The sequence below is a fragment of the Lichtheimia ornata genome (assembly GCF_029851405.1).
Source record: "Lichtheimia ornata isolate CBS 291.66 chromosome Unknown scaffold00012, whole genome shotgun sequence".
In the NCBI taxonomy this organism is placed as follows: Eukaryota; Fungi; Mucoromycota; class Mucoromycetes; order Mucorales; family Lichtheimiaceae; genus Lichtheimia; species Lichtheimia ornata.
In genome coordinates this window covers 560789-578474 of record NW_026695332.1, presented here as the reverse complement: position 1 = coordinate 578474, position 17686 = coordinate 560789, and the positions used below count along the sequence as shown (strand labels likewise).

The 17686-nt window shown below is 44.1% G+C and overlaps 8 protein-coding genes across 8 annotated transcripts; 4 read left to right on the top strand and 4 right to left on the bottom strand.

Annotated features, from left to right (window-relative positions):
• Window positions 1–261: 261 nt before the first annotated feature.
• On the top strand, window positions 262–730 carry O0I10_003751 (uncharacterized protein; the record flags this gene model as incomplete). The annotated part of the gene is made up of 3 exons (XM_058483818.1): window positions 262–384; window positions 442–484; window positions 561–730. The coding sequence occupies 3 exons, from the start codon at window positions 262–264 to the stop codon at window positions 728–730; spliced, it is 336 nt and encodes a 111-aa protein (XP_058345616.1).
• A 32-nt stretch (window positions 731–762) lies between these two features.
• O0I10_003750 (uncharacterized protein) lies at window positions 763–1669 on the bottom strand (the record flags this gene model as incomplete). Its single annotated transcript, XM_058483817.1, has 2 exons — window positions 763–1517; window positions 1588–1669. 2 exons carry the CDS (start codon window positions 1667–1669, stop codon window positions 763–765), a joined length of 837 nt encoding a protein of 278 aa, XP_058345615.1.
• A 1329-nt stretch (window positions 1670–2998) lies between these two features.
• Window positions 2999–4734, bottom strand: O0I10_003749 (uncharacterized protein; the record flags this gene model as incomplete). The annotated part of the gene is made up of 2 exons (XM_058483816.1): window positions 2999–4601; window positions 4658–4734. 2 exons carry the CDS (start codon window positions 4732–4734, stop codon window positions 2999–3001), a joined length of 1680 nt encoding a protein of 559 aa, XP_058345614.1.
• Window positions 4735–6019: 1285 nt separating this feature from the next.
• Window positions 6020–6935, top strand: O0I10_003748 (uncharacterized protein; the record flags this gene model as incomplete). Its single annotated transcript, XM_058483815.1, has 4 exons — window positions 6020–6343; window positions 6409–6617; window positions 6701–6811; window positions 6878–6935. The coding sequence occupies 4 exons, from the start codon at window positions 6020–6022 to the stop codon at window positions 6933–6935; spliced, it is 702 nt and encodes a 233-aa protein (XP_058345613.1).
• A 687-nt stretch (window positions 6936–7622) lies between these two features.
• O0I10_003747 (uncharacterized protein) lies at window positions 7623–10546 on the top strand (the record flags this gene model as incomplete). The annotated part of the gene is made up of 7 exons (XM_058483814.1): window positions 7623–8106; window positions 8184–8317; window positions 8385–8654; window positions 8707–8907; window positions 8966–10280; window positions 10340–10428; window positions 10484–10546. 7 exons carry the CDS (start codon window positions 7623–7625, stop codon window positions 10544–10546), a joined length of 2556 nt encoding a protein of 851 aa, XP_058345612.1.
• A 714-nt stretch (window positions 10547–11260) lies between these two features.
• On the top strand, window positions 11261–12079 carry O0I10_003746 (uncharacterized protein; the record flags this gene model as incomplete). Its single annotated transcript, XM_058483813.1, has 1 exon — window positions 11261–12079. The coding sequence occupies one exon, from the start codon at window positions 11261–11263 to the stop codon at window positions 12077–12079; it is 819 nt and encodes a 272-aa protein (XP_058345611.1).
• Window positions 12080–12540: 461 nt separating this feature from the next.
• O0I10_003745 (OPT family small oligopeptide transporter) lies at window positions 12541–15411 on the bottom strand (the record flags this gene model as incomplete). The annotated part of the gene is made up of 7 exons (XM_058483812.1): window positions 12541–12584; window positions 12645–13077; window positions 13132–13206; window positions 13281–13450; window positions 13515–13743; window positions 13855–14994; window positions 15169–15411. The coding sequence occupies 7 exons, from the start codon at window positions 15409–15411 to the stop codon at window positions 12541–12543; spliced, it is 2334 nt and encodes a 777-aa protein (XP_058345610.1).
• A 422-nt stretch (window positions 15412–15833) lies between these two features.
• On the bottom strand, window positions 15834–17573 carry O0I10_003744 (uncharacterized protein; the record flags this gene model as incomplete). The annotated part of the gene is made up of 1 exon (XM_058483811.1): window positions 15834–17573. One exon carries the CDS (start codon window positions 17571–17573, stop codon window positions 15834–15836), a length of 1740 nt encoding a protein of 579 aa, XP_058345609.1.
• Between the last annotated feature and the right edge of the window lie 113 nt (window positions 17574–17686).

Below are 17686 nucleotides of genomic sequence, written 5' to 3'. Positions count from 1 at the left end.
ACGCCCGTGTTGGTTCATGCAACCACCTCTTTTTCCACCCGTTTCTTCGAAACAACCTTGTTGAACAAAAAAGTATGCCTTTGGTGACCAACGAAATGAACATTGGGATGGCACTACGCCAGGCCCACCTGACACCTGAAAGCAAGTAGTCATCGGATCACCTTGTGTAAAAAGTGATGCTGTGATAAGCTTTTAAGCTGACCGTATATTCACATGGGCGGTTTTATTATAGTCGTTCCTCAAAACTTCTATCCCGAAGCCATGCTGGATATCAAGTACGGAGATCAGCAAGTACTACTGGGTAATGAATTGCGTATTCAAGACACAGCTCAAGAGCCTAGTGTTACGGTGATTCCCCAAGAGGATGATTATACACTACTCATGGTAAACATGCATACACAAAGCGCCACATGCATCCGTTTTTGATCACTCCTTTTGTAGATCGATCCAGACACCAAGTCTTGTCACTGGGCCATGTCGCCAGGTAGGTGTGGGAAAGTAGTGTACAAAAAAGGTTCTCTTTGTTTCCTTTGATAACACAATTGTACACCCCATGGCAGGGTCATCGGATCAACCTTTGCAAGCGTATCAAAAACCTGATTCACCTCATCGATATGCATTTCTATTATACAAGCAAACCGAACCCTTGGATAAGCAATCATTCAATGCACAACAAGTGATGGAAAATGAACCATTGAAGGGTGTCAACTTTTTTACGGCAAAAGAGTAAATGCTTGGATCATAATGTATTATTTTTTGGGCTTAATGATGGTTATGATTATGATGATGATGTTGGCTCAAATGACGGAGGGTGAGCAAATGGTCATGATGCGATTGATGAAAGTCGTCGTCGGCGGGAATATTGAGACTCGGGGCAGAGTAGAACTCATCATTGGGAACGACGAGAGCAGTAGGAGTGATGCTGTTATTTACACATGAGGAAGGAGACATGGTGATGCTGGAGGCGGTAGAAGATGAGGATGGTGAGGCGATAGCGTCAATAGAGGAAGAAGCAGGGATAGAGATAGATGCATGTCGATGAATATGATGTTGATGTTGATGACGATACGGCTTGTTGGTATAAATCGACTTGCGTTGAACACGAGTCTGAAGGGAAGCCACCTTATCACGCAATTCCTGATTTCGTTTGTCGAGGTACTTTATATAATCGGCAGCCTTGAAAAGAATGGTGCTCTTGGAATGGTTGACGTTTTTCAAGGTAGGAACCAAATCAGTCATCTCCTTGAAGCCCGTGCGGATGGTGTTACGCCGTTTTTGTTCAGAAGCGATATGATTAGCCCTCTTCTCTTCTTCAGTCAGCAAATTCGTCTTGGCACGTTTTGATGCTCTTTGAAGAGAATCATCCGAATCATCGTCTTCCTCCTCAGTTTCAGGATTAGACATTAAAGAGACACGCCTTTTTTGTTCGCATTGGATAGCTGAAGCTGCAGCCTTTTGGAAGAACGCCGAAGGGTCATCTTCAGAATAGGGGATTTGGATTGCACCATATTGTAGATCTATAAGCCAATTCATCCACTTAATTAGTTTTCAAGTTATAGGTTAACGAAGATGCTCAAATGTACGAACCTGATAAGATGGCAGGTGCAGGTGCAGCAACAGCAGCAGTGGCAGTGTCGAGTTGATGGGGGATAACGATAGTACCGTACATGGTCAATCAAGAGCGAAGTAGCATTGAAGAGGAGATGGCAAGAAAAAAAAGATGAAATGCACAAACGAGAGCGCTTAAAGAAAGAGAAGGGTGATGTATATGATGTTGTATGATGGTTCAAAGAGGCGTTGGGGGGCATGGATCGCAAGGTTTATATAGCTTTGGACATGAGTTTGGCTCCGACGTGGGCTTCTTGTAGTAAGAGTTGAAACAGCCCCAATGAGAATCTTGTATTACATTAAGTGGGGGCCCTGACAGACCCTACCAAAGGCGGGCTGAAGGATGAGGCGACTTGGGACATTTTGGAACTAGACAACACCCGAGTCTGCCCGCGGCGCTTTAGCTTTCCCCACACTCAGTCATTGCACTTTCGCTGACTCACAAATGGATGACAAAAAGAAACGTGAGTCAGCTAACAAGGAGTGAGAGAAACATGCATTATTATTACCCCGCAATTTGGTGATGTTTTTTACCACGTTTTCAGCTTGTCATTCTCTAGTGATGTATGTGCGATCATCATTCTTACTTTGTCTCCCTTTTTTTCTCTCTGATCCCTCGTCGTTAATCATAATCCATTCCATGGAATATCAATCATTGGTGCCTTTGATCATGCATGTCAATCCTTATTACCACAACTGGTTGCCTGTTACTTTCGCTTAACTATGAACCTTATTTGCAATCGGCTTTTGTTCATATCCGACGGCAAATGCAACGATGTATGACAATCTCCTCTAGAGTTTTTCCACTCCATTCCATCCCTGGATTCCCTTGTTTTCCATCACATCATCCAAATGCGGAGTTGCCTTGTCTTTTTTTTCTCCACTTGTTCCGCGGGACCGATCCAGTGCGTTGCGTATAGTAATGAGGACCCAAAAAACGGCCCCACACACGTTATCACGTCATGCAACCATGCCACAAATAGGTCTTTGCACGCTGACCTTGAATCCCAAGAAAGGTTTTGGCGGCTTAAAATGAAACTTGCTGTGATCTGTTCTCCCCTCTCCACAAAGCACTTTTACTTTGATTCACCCCGCCTTTTCTCACCTCCAATTTTCCCAGGGTCTGGCCTATTGGAATTCGAGCTGCTTGCTAGTACACCGTTCCGCGGTAATCAAAAACAAGGTATTGCTCATCCCGAGGCATTTATCCTTTTGGTCAGCCAGTTACGCAACCCAACAATAATACATAACGCACGTTCATCCCTTTTGTTATTTCGGTTAAACAACACAACTTTAAATTTGTGATCGCGTGACCAGAGCGTATAATTGGTGATATTGGTTGGGGTGTTTTTATTGTGTCTCTTTATATGCAGAGTATGTATGACTAGGACTACTGATCAGGAATCACTGGGTATTGTGTGCCTTGTTGCTGCTGTTGCTGTGATCCGGTTGCTTGCAAAAATTTCTTTGGGGGATTGCCACATCTATCTTTGCCGTAATTGATCTTGTATTTCTTGTACACAGGATGTTCTTTCATAGCAGCCAAGGCTTTCATGGCATTGTTGATATGCGTAAAGTTGACAAAGACACAGCTCTTTTCTCGTAAAGCATTGATGAGTTCAATCTCGCCATATTCAGACCAATCGCTTCGAAGCTTTTCTTCATCAAAATCCTCCTCAATGCCACCGATATAAATGTTGCGTGAAGCGCCACCATTTTGTACAGCTACCACTACGGATGTTGGTATATTGCATGGCTTGCCCCATCCCACTCGTAACCTTTTCGCCTTGACCACAATGCCAACAGTACAAGCATGGTTGAAAACGTTCATGGCAGCATTGGCATCGATAAAGGTAACAAAAGCAATATGCTTGTCGGTAAGATACCTGATTTGGAACAAGACACCGCCCCTGATCGAGTTGCACAGATCTTCACAAGTAGCTTCAGAGGGAATGTTGCCAAGATAAAGTGTTCGTAATGACGCTGCCGGATTGTTTGCACCAGCACCAGCCATACCATAAGCAGCTGCTGCCTGAGACATCATTGCTGCACTACCGCTATTAGCACCACCGTAAGAATCGAATCCAAATGTTCCGCGGAACGGATGTTGGAAAGTGAATCCATATTGTTGTTGTTGATCCATGCTAGGCGTGGATGTTGATGAGCTGCGAGAGGAGCATCGATCCTTGCCATAGTTGATACGTCGAGACAACCAAGCTGGATCTTGTTGTAATGATGACACACACTTGACGGCATAATAAATGGATGTAAAGTGTACAAAGGCAATACGCTTTTCTGGAATCACTCGTACATGCTCCACCTCGCCAAATTTCCCCAAATCTGAACGCAACGATTCCTCCGTCACCGTTTCATCCAAATTGCCAAGATACACGTTGCGAGTCGCTCCATTTTGGGCTGCAAATTGTACATTGTCAGGTACTGATTGTGCTCTACCCCATCCAATCCTGAGCTCGTGGTCGTTGATGGATAATGGTTTGTTGGCGTATTCTTGATAAAACAATTGTGCTGATAATGGATCCAAGAACGAGATGAAGGCACAGCTCTTTTCATGCAGCATGCGGAATGATTCAATTGTCCCTGATTTGACGTAGTTGAGGATATCGGTGGATGTCAACTCTTTTGATACGTTGCCAAGGTAGATGGTGCGACTCATTTCATGACCATTGTTGCTAGCAACGGTATTGCTGTTGTTGCCCTGGTTACTCATCATTGTGTTGGTGTTGCCATTGGCCCCTGCTGCTGATACTCCGATAGCATTTGGTGATCGAAGCATGCCTTGTGCTGCTGCTGCTGCCGCTGCTGCTGCCCCACCATAACCACTCATTGCACTATACATGCCATTGTTGAACTGATTAACAAAGCCCTTTGTGCTTGCTGCATTCGCTTGTGAAAACATGTTGGCTGGATATTGTGATCCCATCATCATGGCAGCTGCTGCTGGGTTCATGGCCGAGTATTGAGAATACATGTCGCTACATGTATATGTGAATTAGATCACCCCCCAATTTTGATAGCTGTAGTCACCAACCTATAAGGTGAGGAGATGCGTTGCTTCTTGCTTGCGTCAGGAGCCCCTTGGTTGGTACTCTCGTGGGATCGTTTCATGATGCAACGTTGAAGACTGGGAGTGTATCAGCAACATCTACATGGATGAATGATGTATACCGGTTAGTTACTCGTCAATGTCAAATGCAATTCTAAAATCATAATACCACCACCCCCCACACGCACACACAATGACCCCCACTCCCATCCAAAACAAAAGGATAAAAAGAGAAAAGCAATCATCCACACCATCTCGCCCCTGATAAGAAAAAGAAAACTAACTTGTAAGGTTGAAAGGTGGATAAGACGCGTGAAGAATATCGAACAAGTGCAGAAAAAGAGTTGTCGTGGCAGGTAAAATGCAAAGGTAGCGAACAAGATAAGAAAAGGTATAAAAGAGAGACCAAGGTTAGAATGAACGGAATGATCGCCGTTGTGGATAACCAGGAAGAGAAAGGAAAAGAAAAGGACAAAGCGAAATGAATGGGTTCCCTAGCAACAACTTACACTTCAAAGATGAGTGGAATGCAAGACCAATCTATATGCAATGACTGATGAGCTTGTCTATAACGGCAATCGAAGAGTACAATATGTACATACCGGTTGGTGGTTGTGGTTGGTTGTCAAAACGACAGGAGAGAATGAAAAGGAGATGAGATACAGCTGCTCGTCGTGACTTACGGATGAGCAGGCTCCGAATGAAAACATGTGCCCATCCGCATAAATTGGATTGCTGGTGCAGCAGCCATCCCACAAATGGGCCTTTTCAATGCTACGTTGCTATGACATGTGAATCATTTTACGATGCTTGTCCTATTGATCCCATGTTAAAGCACATCAATGCAACCCTTCTTCTTTCTTATTGATACATCCCTACCGCCATCATCACTATCACTTTACTACTACAACTACTACTAAATAAATCATAGCTATGATGTATTGGAGGCGACTTATGGATCAACAAGTATACAAGTGATGGGGTTGATGGGTACCTTTTTATCCCCAGGTAATTGTGGTACAAGAAATATGACATGGTGGGGATATCCACATCAGGTAGCATCTTTACTAATAGTGATTCCGAGATCAATCTCTCAAGCATGACTATATCCAGTAAGCTCTTTCCCACACATTTTCTGATCCCCTTGTCACAAGCAAATCAACGAATATTTTACGAGGAAAATGCTGGCTGTCACAGGTAGCCCATATGAGCACATGGTCTCTAAATAAGGCAGGTCGACTGCAAAAAGCATATGAAAGATTAGATCTCTGGTTTCTCATACAATATCCACTCCCCTCTTTTCTTTGTTGTTCTTCTTTTCCCTGCTGATACCACTTTTTTTTAACCATGTCCACCACCGTCGATACTTTTAACCGCTACCTTAACACCACAGTGGGCCGAGAGAAGTTATGGCGCTTTGTCCAATACTTTTCACGATTCTACGTATTTTACCTTTTCCGCACTGGTGCATCCAAAGACACGATACAGCGTTGGAACGATCTCAAGAGCAATGTGAGCGTTGCTCGCAAGTTTTTCCGCTTATTCAAGCAATTCGAATTTGGAAGTAATGCTGTCAAGAACCTCGCTCTCCCTGATGAAGTTCTCAAGGCCACCGGTGCTTTGAAGCAAATTGGTATGCTTGTCTACTATACCTGTGAAGCACTTGTACTTGTAAGTTGTAAAGCAACAATGAGTGAGAGTATACGTAATAATGGCGTGAATGGTTGTTGTCATAGGCAAACACTGTAAAGTTCTACAAATTCCAAAGTGCACCTGAATTCCAGAAATTTGGTTTCAAGGCATGGCTGTTTGCATTGTGCATGTCGGTGATCTCATCCTTGTACAAGCATAAGCGCCTTGCTGTACGAGCACACATGCTTCAAAAGAGGGAGGGTCTCACTGAAGAAAAACAAGACTACGAGATGGAAGCTGCTAGTTTGGTCAGGTACATACATTCTTCAATGCATATGATGATCATGTGGGACAAAAGTGCGAGGCTAAGCATGTTTGTCGATGCACAAAATATAGGGAAAAGAAGGCGGTCAACAAACAGCTCACCCAAGACTTGATCGATATGGTGATCCCAGTGGCTGGCCTCAACATCATTGGGTTTGATGAAGGCATTGTGGGTATTGCAGGGTAAGTAATAATCGTTGTAGGATTACAACATCCAACATTCCTCACATTCCTATTCGTTTCTCCTAGCATGATCACATCCGCAATGGCCATCCACGCCCAATGGCAAAAATCACAAGCAAAGTAGTGGTAGTGGTAGTAGTAGACTCATAGTTTCCTTCGATTACAGTTTATTATCCATCATCCCATTTTATAGCTTCCAGAATGATCTTGTGGAGGGTATGATTAATGGGTATCGGGAGTATTTGAAAGGATTGCAACATGCATAATAATATCCGGCACAATGCTGGATTGGTTGAGACACAACAACAAAGGAATGGTCAATAATGCAGCAGAGATGTTTCATTGTGCATGAAGGTAATGATGATGATGATGATGATGGGGCTTGGTTGTGGGGTAACTTGTTGTGGGGGGAGGGGAAGGGGAGGAGAGGGTCATAGAACGTCGTCATCATCAACAACAAGCACATGATCATGTTCCGATACACACGTAGGCCTGAGCGTTTACGGTGGAAGGTGGTGGATGCGGAGATGCCTTTGTAAAAGGGCGTGACTTGACCAGCAAGCGCTTTCATGATAGATCGAAACCCCTTCTTCTACCACCAGCTATCGGCTCTTGTGCTTGGAGTGGTTCTTTCTTCTTCTTACCCTCGACACTTTCTTTCTTTCTTTCTCCCCCACTCTTTCGGCTACACGCCTATACTACAATCAACACTTGCTCCTATCGACTTTCACACGTAGTCAAAATTCACGACATTGTGGACGAGCACTTGAAGCGAAAAGAACCGGGATCCGAATCACCGAAAAGAAAAAGGATGCGTGCAACTGAATACAACGACGACAACCAGGACCCAATGGAGACTTCATCGCCCTCACCTCCTCACGATCAACCCAAGATCGCCTCACCCTCATCGCTCAAAGACGTGTTTGACAGCACAACCGATCAGGAGACGACGACTACACCGGTTGTTGTTCCGGCTAGTGCTAGTACAGAAGAGCACAACGACAGTGGTCATCGTTCATCGGATTCGTCATCTATTTCCTCGGCATCAAGTCTATTTGCCAGTAGCCATAACCAGACCAATACTGCAACACCTGCTTCTCCATCATTTTCCACCAACGGCAGCAGTGGCGGTGAGCTTACATTATACAATAGCAGCGGCAACGGCAGCGGCAGTAATGGTGCAGCCAACAAGCCCAAGGGTGTTTGTGGATTGACCAATCTCGGCAACACGTGTTACATGAATTCTGCTTTGCAATGTCTCAGCAACACGCCTCAGCTATCAAAGTACTTTCTTGGTAAGGAGATGACTTGTCAGGGGGAAACATCCAAATGCATCATCAGTATACTCATAATGCTACGCTTTTTGACTCAGCTGGCAAGTACAAGGAGGAACTAAACCGGGATAATCCCCTTGGCATGAAAGGTCATGTGGCTGAAGCTTATGGTAAATTGATTGAAACCCTTTGGAGTGGAAAGTCATCCAGCACAGCACCAAGAGAATTCAAGGTAAGGATCATAGTTTATATACATGTACATATACCCCATCTTTCTCATTCCAAACAATGATACATAGCATACTATCAGTGATTTCAATCATTCGTTCACTGGATTCATGCAACATGACTCGCAAGAATTACTCGCATTTCTGTTGGATGGTTTACATGAGGATTTGAATCGTATTCTCTCCAAGCCTTATCGTGAGCTACCGGACTTTGACAACATGGCGGATCAAGAGATTGCTCAAGAGAGTTGGTCATATCACAAAGCTCGCAATGATTCCATTATCGTTGATCTTTTCCAAGGGCAGTTCAAGAGCAGACTAACATGTAATACATGTGAAAAGGTATGGTATGTTTGGTGTTGATGGAACAAGGTATTCATTCCTTTTATTACAGGTGTCGACTACGTTTGATCCATTCATGTACCTATCGCTGCCATTGCCTATTCACAAGAAGAAGCGCATCAAGTTCATCTATGTGCCATTCAGCCCTTCATCTCGTACACAACAGCTATCCTTGGAGGTTCCCAACAAGATGACTATTGATCAATTCAGAGATAAAGTTGCCGAAAAGACAAATAGCAAGATTGGTGCTTCTGTAAGTATGGTCTTTTGTAGAGGATACGGCCTTGTTTATTAACATGGTGTTATATCAGCTCCTTGTGGCAGAGGTATTCAATGGCAAGCTCTACAAGGTTCTAGACTTGGATGATGCCGTCGACACTATTGGCGATAGCGATGAGATTTACGTCTACCAATTTCCTGGTATTGTGCCTACACCTGCTCCCAGCGGCTATAACAGCTACAGCGGCGGCTATACATTGCGTGGTGGAAGAAATGCGTCATCCAGCAGTAACAAGCAGCGAGAAAGCAAGATTATTGTGATTCCGATTTACTGTCGAGCTGTGTCTGAGGATGGCAAACGTAGTTTATTCGGTGGACCTTTGATGTTGAGTTTTCCTAAAGACCTCGCTGACAAACCTGATCGTATTCGTCGCGTGGTCACACATCAGGTTGAACGCCATGCTACTGTCAAATTATTTGAGGAAGTTCCTACTGATGCCCAAGCCAACCAATCTCAGTTGCAACCACTACCTGGTCTTTTCAAGATGAAGATTATTCCTGAAGAACGTTCATATACCGGTGATTCGAATATCATTCCTACTGGTTTTTCAACTTGGTTTGGTCGAGAGGATCTTGAGGATTTGGAAGAAAGAGGAGCCAAAAATCAGCGATTGAGAGAGGAGGAAGCAAAACGTCCTGCTACCAACAAGAGCAATGACGATGATGTGCGCAATGATGTACGAAGATCATGGGAAAAACGTCAACATGGGCGAAAGTCGGACAAAATGATGGCAAGACGTGGTAGCGGTTCATTCAATCCAGGAAGCAGATATCGAAGTGGCAGCACTAGCAGTAGCAGTGATCATGATGAACCAGAGCCAGCACCCAAAGCCGATATTGTACAAGGAGAAGGCCTCATATTGGATTGGCCTATCGAGAAGGCTGAGGAAGTATTTGGATATGACATTGTTCACGCTGGCACAAGCAACCCAGGCTGGAAAGATGTGGACATGCTCGATGAAGATATTGATCAACAAGAAGAGATGGCTGCAAAGAAGAACAAGAACGTTACATTGGCCGATTGTTTAACCGAGTTTACCAAGGAGGAGCTTTTGAGTGAGGAGGATCTATGGTATTGCCCACGTTGCAAGGAACATAAGCGTGCATCCAAAAAGTTTGATTTATGGCGTCTACCTGAAATCCTGGTCGTCCATCTCAAGCGTTTCACTCACACTCGTTCATGGCGCGACAAGATTGATGATTTCATCGATTTCCCTCTCAAGGAGCTTGATCTCACGGATCGTGTATTAAGTGTCAAGAATCCAGATGATATTCCCAAGGATGAACGATATATCTATGACTTGTACGGAGTGGATAATCACTTTGGAGGCATGGGTGGAGGCCATTGTAAGTTGAATAAGGTTTCATTGTTGATATTATTTACTCATTTAACCAATGTTGTATAGATACTGCATGTGCACAAAACTGGATGGATGAAAAATGGTACAACTTTGATGACTCTCATGTCACAGAAGTAGATGAAGGCAATGCAAAGGTAAGCTTTTTATCGAGAAGGATGAGTGTTATGGATGCTGACAATAGTATAATAGTCAAGGGCGGCTTATCTTCTCTTTTACAAACGTCGACGACAAACACCATCACCTTCACTTTAACTCACCTAGTTATATATCACCATCTACTTTTAATTTACACCAGTGTTCAACTCCATCTCCCTACTGTACTACTAGATTATCACATCTGTGAAGCTTCTCCTTATCCCTTCAACTCACACGCCACTCATCCACCTACCTACCTCCCACACACACGTATACACACACACGCACACAGCACCATAAAAACATATCATCATCATCATAATGATGCTCTGAAAAGCGTATTGTTTGTTTGTTGACAATGATTGCTGCAGGATTATTGCCGAGGAATGTAAAAGAGATCTACCCAACTTGTTTCAAAAAACAGATGTGGTGGGGTCATGCTCAAACGCAAAAGGCAAGTCTGTAGTGTGAGATGAGTCATTTCGAGTAATCAACCAATCGGATATGAACGTACAGGCAAAGATGGGCGACAGGGATTGGCTGACTGCCTACCATGGGGCATTGTATAAAAGAGCAATGACAGATGGCTCGTTTTTTCCCTTCAAACAACCTTGGTGTGAATACCTCCCCTTTATCTTTATATCTATTTCCTTGCTCTACTATATCGACCCATCATGTCGGTCATCATCATTTAAACCCATACGTTCACACAAGCGTTTTTTTTACACACACACACATTTACACAATTACACACATGGATAACATGAATACATCTGCTACCATCAATATGACTAATTTGTCACGCTCACTCTTCGCTATATCTCGAAAAACATGCAAAACTCGATTACTTCCCTGCTGAATAACAACAACATGACCTGTGTCTACGACAACAAGAATAAGAATAACCCTGATCCTTTGTTTGACGATTGGCTTGTGCAAGACGCCTTGGAAGACGGCGATAACGATACAATGGCATCTCCTCCTTCCCCAACGGTTACAGACGACAAGATCAGCGTCGATAAAAGTAGCTCAAATTCTCCAACACCATTACCAGCGTCGTCTATTACGACACCTCCCTCGCCACCTGTCAATGGGCAACCCAATACAAGTGCAACACATTCATCCCCCGCTTTGCATGGTCTTGCAGCAGCACTGATAGCTCTCATGAATAACAAAATACCACCTTCCATGACGACACAACAGCACTCTGCAGCTACAACACCACCCACAACACCACCTTCTTCTAGTGTTTCCACAATGTCAACAAAAGTTAGCAAGGCAACATCGTCGTCTTCATCAACAGCAGGGACCAAACGTAAACAACCACAGCGTAAGCCATCAACATCGTCGTCATCATCATCATCATCCATTGATCCGGTGGATGAAGCGGCCATCAAACGCCAAAAGAACACCGACGCTGCACGTCGTTCTCGACTGAAAAAGGTGCTCAAAATGGAATCGCTAGAAAACAAAGTGACCGAGTTGGAAAAGGTGCATTCGGATCTTATGATGCGTGTAGCTGTTCTTGATTCCGAAAAAGCTGGTTTGGTATCCAAGGAAACATCCTATGAGGAACGGATCAAGAAACTCGAGAATCAACTCGCTGAAGCCCATAAAGCGTTGGCTCACAAAGCTACTACTTCCTCGTGACCGCTTATAGGATCTGATCCCGCTTTCCACCCCGCTACTTGAAAACTTTTTTTTCATTATATAAAGCCTACGCGCATTCGTGTTTTACGTTTATTATTCTTTCTCTTACCCTCCTTTCCTTTTTTTACCCTTTCATAAGGCAAGTACTCTTTATTCATGTGTGGTTGGTTCATGTCGTCGCATTGTTGGATGATTGTGGATGTTTTGAGTTGAGTTGCAAGGATGATAAACCACACAGACCTGTTCTGCATTATGCTGAAGACAAACGTGTTTGCCTCTTTTTACGTGAGCTCTCAACTTCATCCCAACATTTGGCGTGTGTGCCGTGCATGTGCTGATACAATTGTATTTATCCCCCAGCATCGACTAACATGTTCATTGCTTTCTACAGATTGCTTGCTTGGTTCTTTTTATTAGTAGTATGATGGATATTAAACAGGAAGATAAAAGTAATAAAACTTTCAGTTATTGCAATCCATGCAACAATGGTCTACGTATTTGGCATCTGTCAAGAACACGTTTATGTTAGAATGGTCTTTCACACACGTGGGTTTTGTATCCTTACCTTGTCTGTTGCCCCACCAAATGGGAAACTCATGAACAACGCCATTGGCAGCGCCATGCAATGCGAATGCAACAAAAAACACCATGAGTGAAGTGGCTGAATCAAGGGCCGTGGAGACGAGGTAGTTGTACTTTACAAACCATTGGCGACGATAGCGTCTAAGATACCATTGTGACATGATCACGAGACAAAAGGCAACGGTGATGTAGGAAGTTGCTTGACCTGGCAACGTGCTCAAGCCCACAATAATCATGGGTACGTTGATACGACCAAGACCTTGGATACGAGGGAATCGCTTGTGTAATAGCCAAAAGGGAATAGGCAAGAACAACCCAATAACAAATGCCCATAGCACAATGTAGTATTTGGAATCTGGACCAAACATGGCCATAGGCCCTATAGCTCCCCAAGTGATGGCAGCAGCATTGATAGTCTACGTATACCAGATTTAGCCGTGAAAAGTAATAAAGGATACATTGATACGTACCTGAGGGGTGGCACCATTCCATATGTTGCTTCCAACGGGATTAAGCAGGATATCGCGTTCATTAGTCACGACATTCTAGATGATAGTTTAAGCCCATGAAACCCATATGATGATGATGATGATGATGATGATAAATGTATATAACGTACTTCGTTGACGACATAATTAAAGAGACATCCAAGGATGGTACCAATGATTTGATTTACAAAGACAATACGAGGAGGGACCTTGAGATAGTGACCAACTTTGAGATCACCTGCCATCAAGCCGGCTTGATGCAAGGTATTGAATCCGAGTGTTTTAAAATACATGTTGGCGACTATACACGCATTCAATCGTGAGCTTGATGATCAACATTGGTGCATTGGTAATAATCTACTCACCTGGAAGCCCTGGTAGCATAAATCCTCCAATCATTTCGGCAAACACATTGAGACCGAAGCCTGTGCCGGTGACGGCTGTAATGAGATTAAGGGGTAATGAGAGCACGGATGACATCAAAATAGCAGCCAATACGCCCCACCAAGGCAATTGACTATGATTTGCATAGGCGATACCAATATTAAGTGCAATCCCTGCAACGAATAAACCATAATACCACCATGCAGGCACCTAAAGCCGTGTTTCAGTTATACAGTTCCTAATCACACAATGGCAAAACCCAATCATGCAATGCATGTTTTATGCAAGAATGACTGGTAATGCGATAAACCACATGTTTACCTCCTTGTATGCCCGCATCAAACGCATGTGGATATCGTCATCAGGATGAGCCGTTTCTTGAGTGATGTCTTTGCTCTTGTCAACACCACCACCTTCCTTTTTGCGTCGTCGTTTAAGCATCATGCGCTCACGTGTGGTGCGAATCGTACGCCAAATATCTTTACCATAATACAGGGCAACATGGGTGATACTGGCAGTGACAGCAAAGTTGATGAATACGTAATTGACAGCAGAGGTGGCTGTAAAGCTTGGCGGGCCGACTTCATCAAGCATGGTTTGATTCAGGGTATTGTCCTCATTGAGCACACGATGTTGTGGATACACCTCCGATTCGCCAGTAGTCTCATTATAAAGGAAGATCGAATTCGAAAGGAAAGGGAACTTTTGTGCATCCCACACATTAAAGTAATAGATCAATGGATAAATCAACCACAATAAAAGAATACCGCCAAAAACGTTGAGCTGCACCCATAGTGGCAATACCAAGGGATTCAATGACGATAGATAGTTCCAATCAAAGCTGATCTGCATGATACCCAAACCTTCGTTGACGGCGAGACCACCAAAAAGACGCTGTACCCACTCGGAACCAGGCACAGCAAGGCATAAAATGGATATGCCACCAAGCAATGGAAACATGTATTGTGGGATGAATTCATAGACAAACATGCCAGCAAAGATCATAAAGAAAAACCTTGTACGCCACCGAGCTTCGGCTTTACTTGAGTTGAGCGTACGTAACAATGACACTGTTGGCAGAGTTGTAGGCCAAATCATATTGGGTGGATAGACCAAAAAGGGTCTCAATTGGCCTGCAATGCCATAGCCCACAATTTGTGTCGCAAACAGCAAAAAGATGGATCCCGCTGGAGAGGGTGGATTCTCATAATAGAGTTGTTGTGCCGATAAGATAAACGTCGCATAGGCAGAGGTATTGGCAGCCGACACCATCACATAGATACACGTATGTTCTTTGACGTTGAAGGGGCCAGGATTTAGCCAATCGATACGTGGCAGATAATGTGCCCATGCATTGCCCACTGCATAAGCTACCATGAGCATGAAGGTATTGGAAAGCGGTAACCCCACGGGTTTGAATAACATGAGCTGATACACGGATGCACTAAGGCAAGCAAGCAACTAGTTTTCCCATTATTATTACTCATTATCATACACAGTTCCCATACCCCATCGTCCCCTTGCATTGGTTCATGCGTTATGCATTGCATAGATCCATTCAAGGGGTGAAGGCGTTGTGGGCGATGGAGGTGGTGGTGTATAGGGGGTGTGTATAGACTTGTATTTCCCACTTACTGATCCAATCACAATGGCACGCAATGTAAAACATGGCAAAGTTGTATCATCATCCATACTCGCTAGCTCATTGACAACACGAATATCATCGTCTTCATCGATTTGGCGTTTCTCATCCAGTGAATCATCTACCCTTGATGATGGTAACGACATCTCGGCGTCAAAATAGATCTCGGGTGTAGCGGCTGGATCACCCGCCGTGTTGTCAAAACTTTTGGGTTTCTCTTTGACATCATTAGACATAGCAAGTCAACAAAAAGAAAGGATAAAAGAGAGAAGAAAGAAAAGAAAGGAAGAAAGAAAATTGATATGTACGGAAAGTTTAAGCAACTCGGATCGACCCTAATACTTGGAAAGGTTGATAAATGAAAATACGTATATGCATGCTGCCGGCTTATTGGAAGAAGCTCACACACAGACTGCTTTTTTTCCGACGTGATTGCTTGTGATAGTTCTCATCATAATCATGTTGCATGTTTCTTGACATCGATGAATCATGTCCGGTGGTATATGCATGAGAGCACATGACGATACTATTGCTGCTGCTACACACATTTTGCATGAAAGATGTCGGGGTTGCGTGTTTTTCAGTATACAATTCAATATAGATGGGATGGGCTTTATTACAGGTTGCTACTGTTGTACATTTGTAAGATTGCGTAGGACTATAGAGAAGTGGTATCATCCTGTGGCTGTTGTGGTTGTTGCAAATTCTCAACATTGGGTTGCTCAGCAGCAGCAGCAGCAGCTTCATCATCAGCGGGAGGAGTGGTTGCCTGGGGATCAGTGTTGATATCACCACCACTGGCACCAGTAGCATTGGTAGAGCCATCATCATCAACAGGAGCACCATTCGAGTCACCAGTGGTATTGGCATTATCACCAAGGCCGTTGCCAGGACCAGTGACACCTTCAGCATTGCCGAAACCAAGGGTACCTTCAGTACCAACGCTGCTTCCATTATCAGAATCGCTTGCATTGTCGTCTTCAGTTCTGTTGATGGTGTCAATGCCGGCATCGTCGTCGCCATCATCGTCGCCTTCATTAGGTTGGTCTTCTTGGTCGGATTTTTCCTCTGATATGGCGGGTGCAAAACCAATACGATGTTGACCAAAGTCGTAGACGGTGACAAAGTTGCGAAGGAGCATGTTACCAAGGATGTAATGTTCCGATGGGACAAAGAAAAGGATACAGACACCATCCTCAACACGACGTGCAACAAGATTCTTGACAGGAGTGCTGATAAAAACGGATTGGGCAGCGTTGCCTTGGAGAGGGAAGATAATCTTCAAATCGGTTTCATCCTCCAAAACAGAGCAATCAACAACGTACTGGTTATCGACAACTTGAACATCATCACGAATAGCCTTTGCGAGATTGTTGGCGAGATCAAGGGGCAAGTACATGAAATTGGAACCGGTATCGATGGTAAAAGGTGTGTTGGGTGGCAACCTAAAATCGGCAGTGCCTAATTGGAATCCCTGCACAATAGCATTCCATCGCGTGTGGACCTTGAGACCTGTGCTTTTCTGAACATAGGTTACAACATCGGTATACACCATGTCACCAGCTGTCTTTTCTTGATTCACACCGCCAAAGACGACTTCACCACACCACTCGGCCTCTTCCGATTCACCAATGTACACTGAAAAAATGGGCTCAGGGATCTTGTGTGCTTGCCAAAGCGCTTGTGGGAAAGGATAATACGATTGATTGAATCGCTGGAACATGATGGTGCCTGCAGGATAACCAGCACCAAGAATGCCATCAAGTACGTATTCATCACCACCTTCCTCGGTCGTATTTTGATGTGCGATAGGGCCCTCATTGGTATCCACCACAGCAAGGACTTGCTTATCAAGTGTCAAGTTACCAACGCTAATGGTGTCAACAAAGTAATCGCCAAGTGCGTTGCCTGTGCCGTAAGTGATATTCAGGGGATAGTTGGTTGAGTGATAAGTGGATGACTGATCGGGGTTGAATTGGTTGCCTGAAACACATCCTTCTTCTTGAGTACACGCTTGAGAAGGGATCCATGTATCCGAGCTTCCAGTGTCGAATAATAAAAGGAAGGTTTGATTGGGTGTGCCAATAGATACATTGATGGCAAGCTCATACAACTCGAGATCATTCAATAAAGGTGCTGTTCCACTAGCTGGTTGTTGTTGTTGAGCTTGGTCGTTGTTACTGTTGCTGCCATCATCGTTGCCAGACATCAAATCCTCAAGATCATCCATGATGGAATCGTAATGAATAGGGTTGAAACGATTGCGGTAATAACGAGGATCATCGTGTGGTACACTGCGTCGGGTCACTCGAGTGATAGGGTATCGCACAGGCTGTGTATCAATAGCAGCGAGAGCCACAGAGGCAAGTGCAGCTAATCCAAATGCAACAGAACGCATGTTGATGTCAAGGTGTATATGTATTATTTATGGATGCGTGTGCTGCTGTGAAGAGGATGGATGATGAGGACAAGCGTGTACTAAAATGAGAAGGTGCGAAAGGAAAGGAAGGG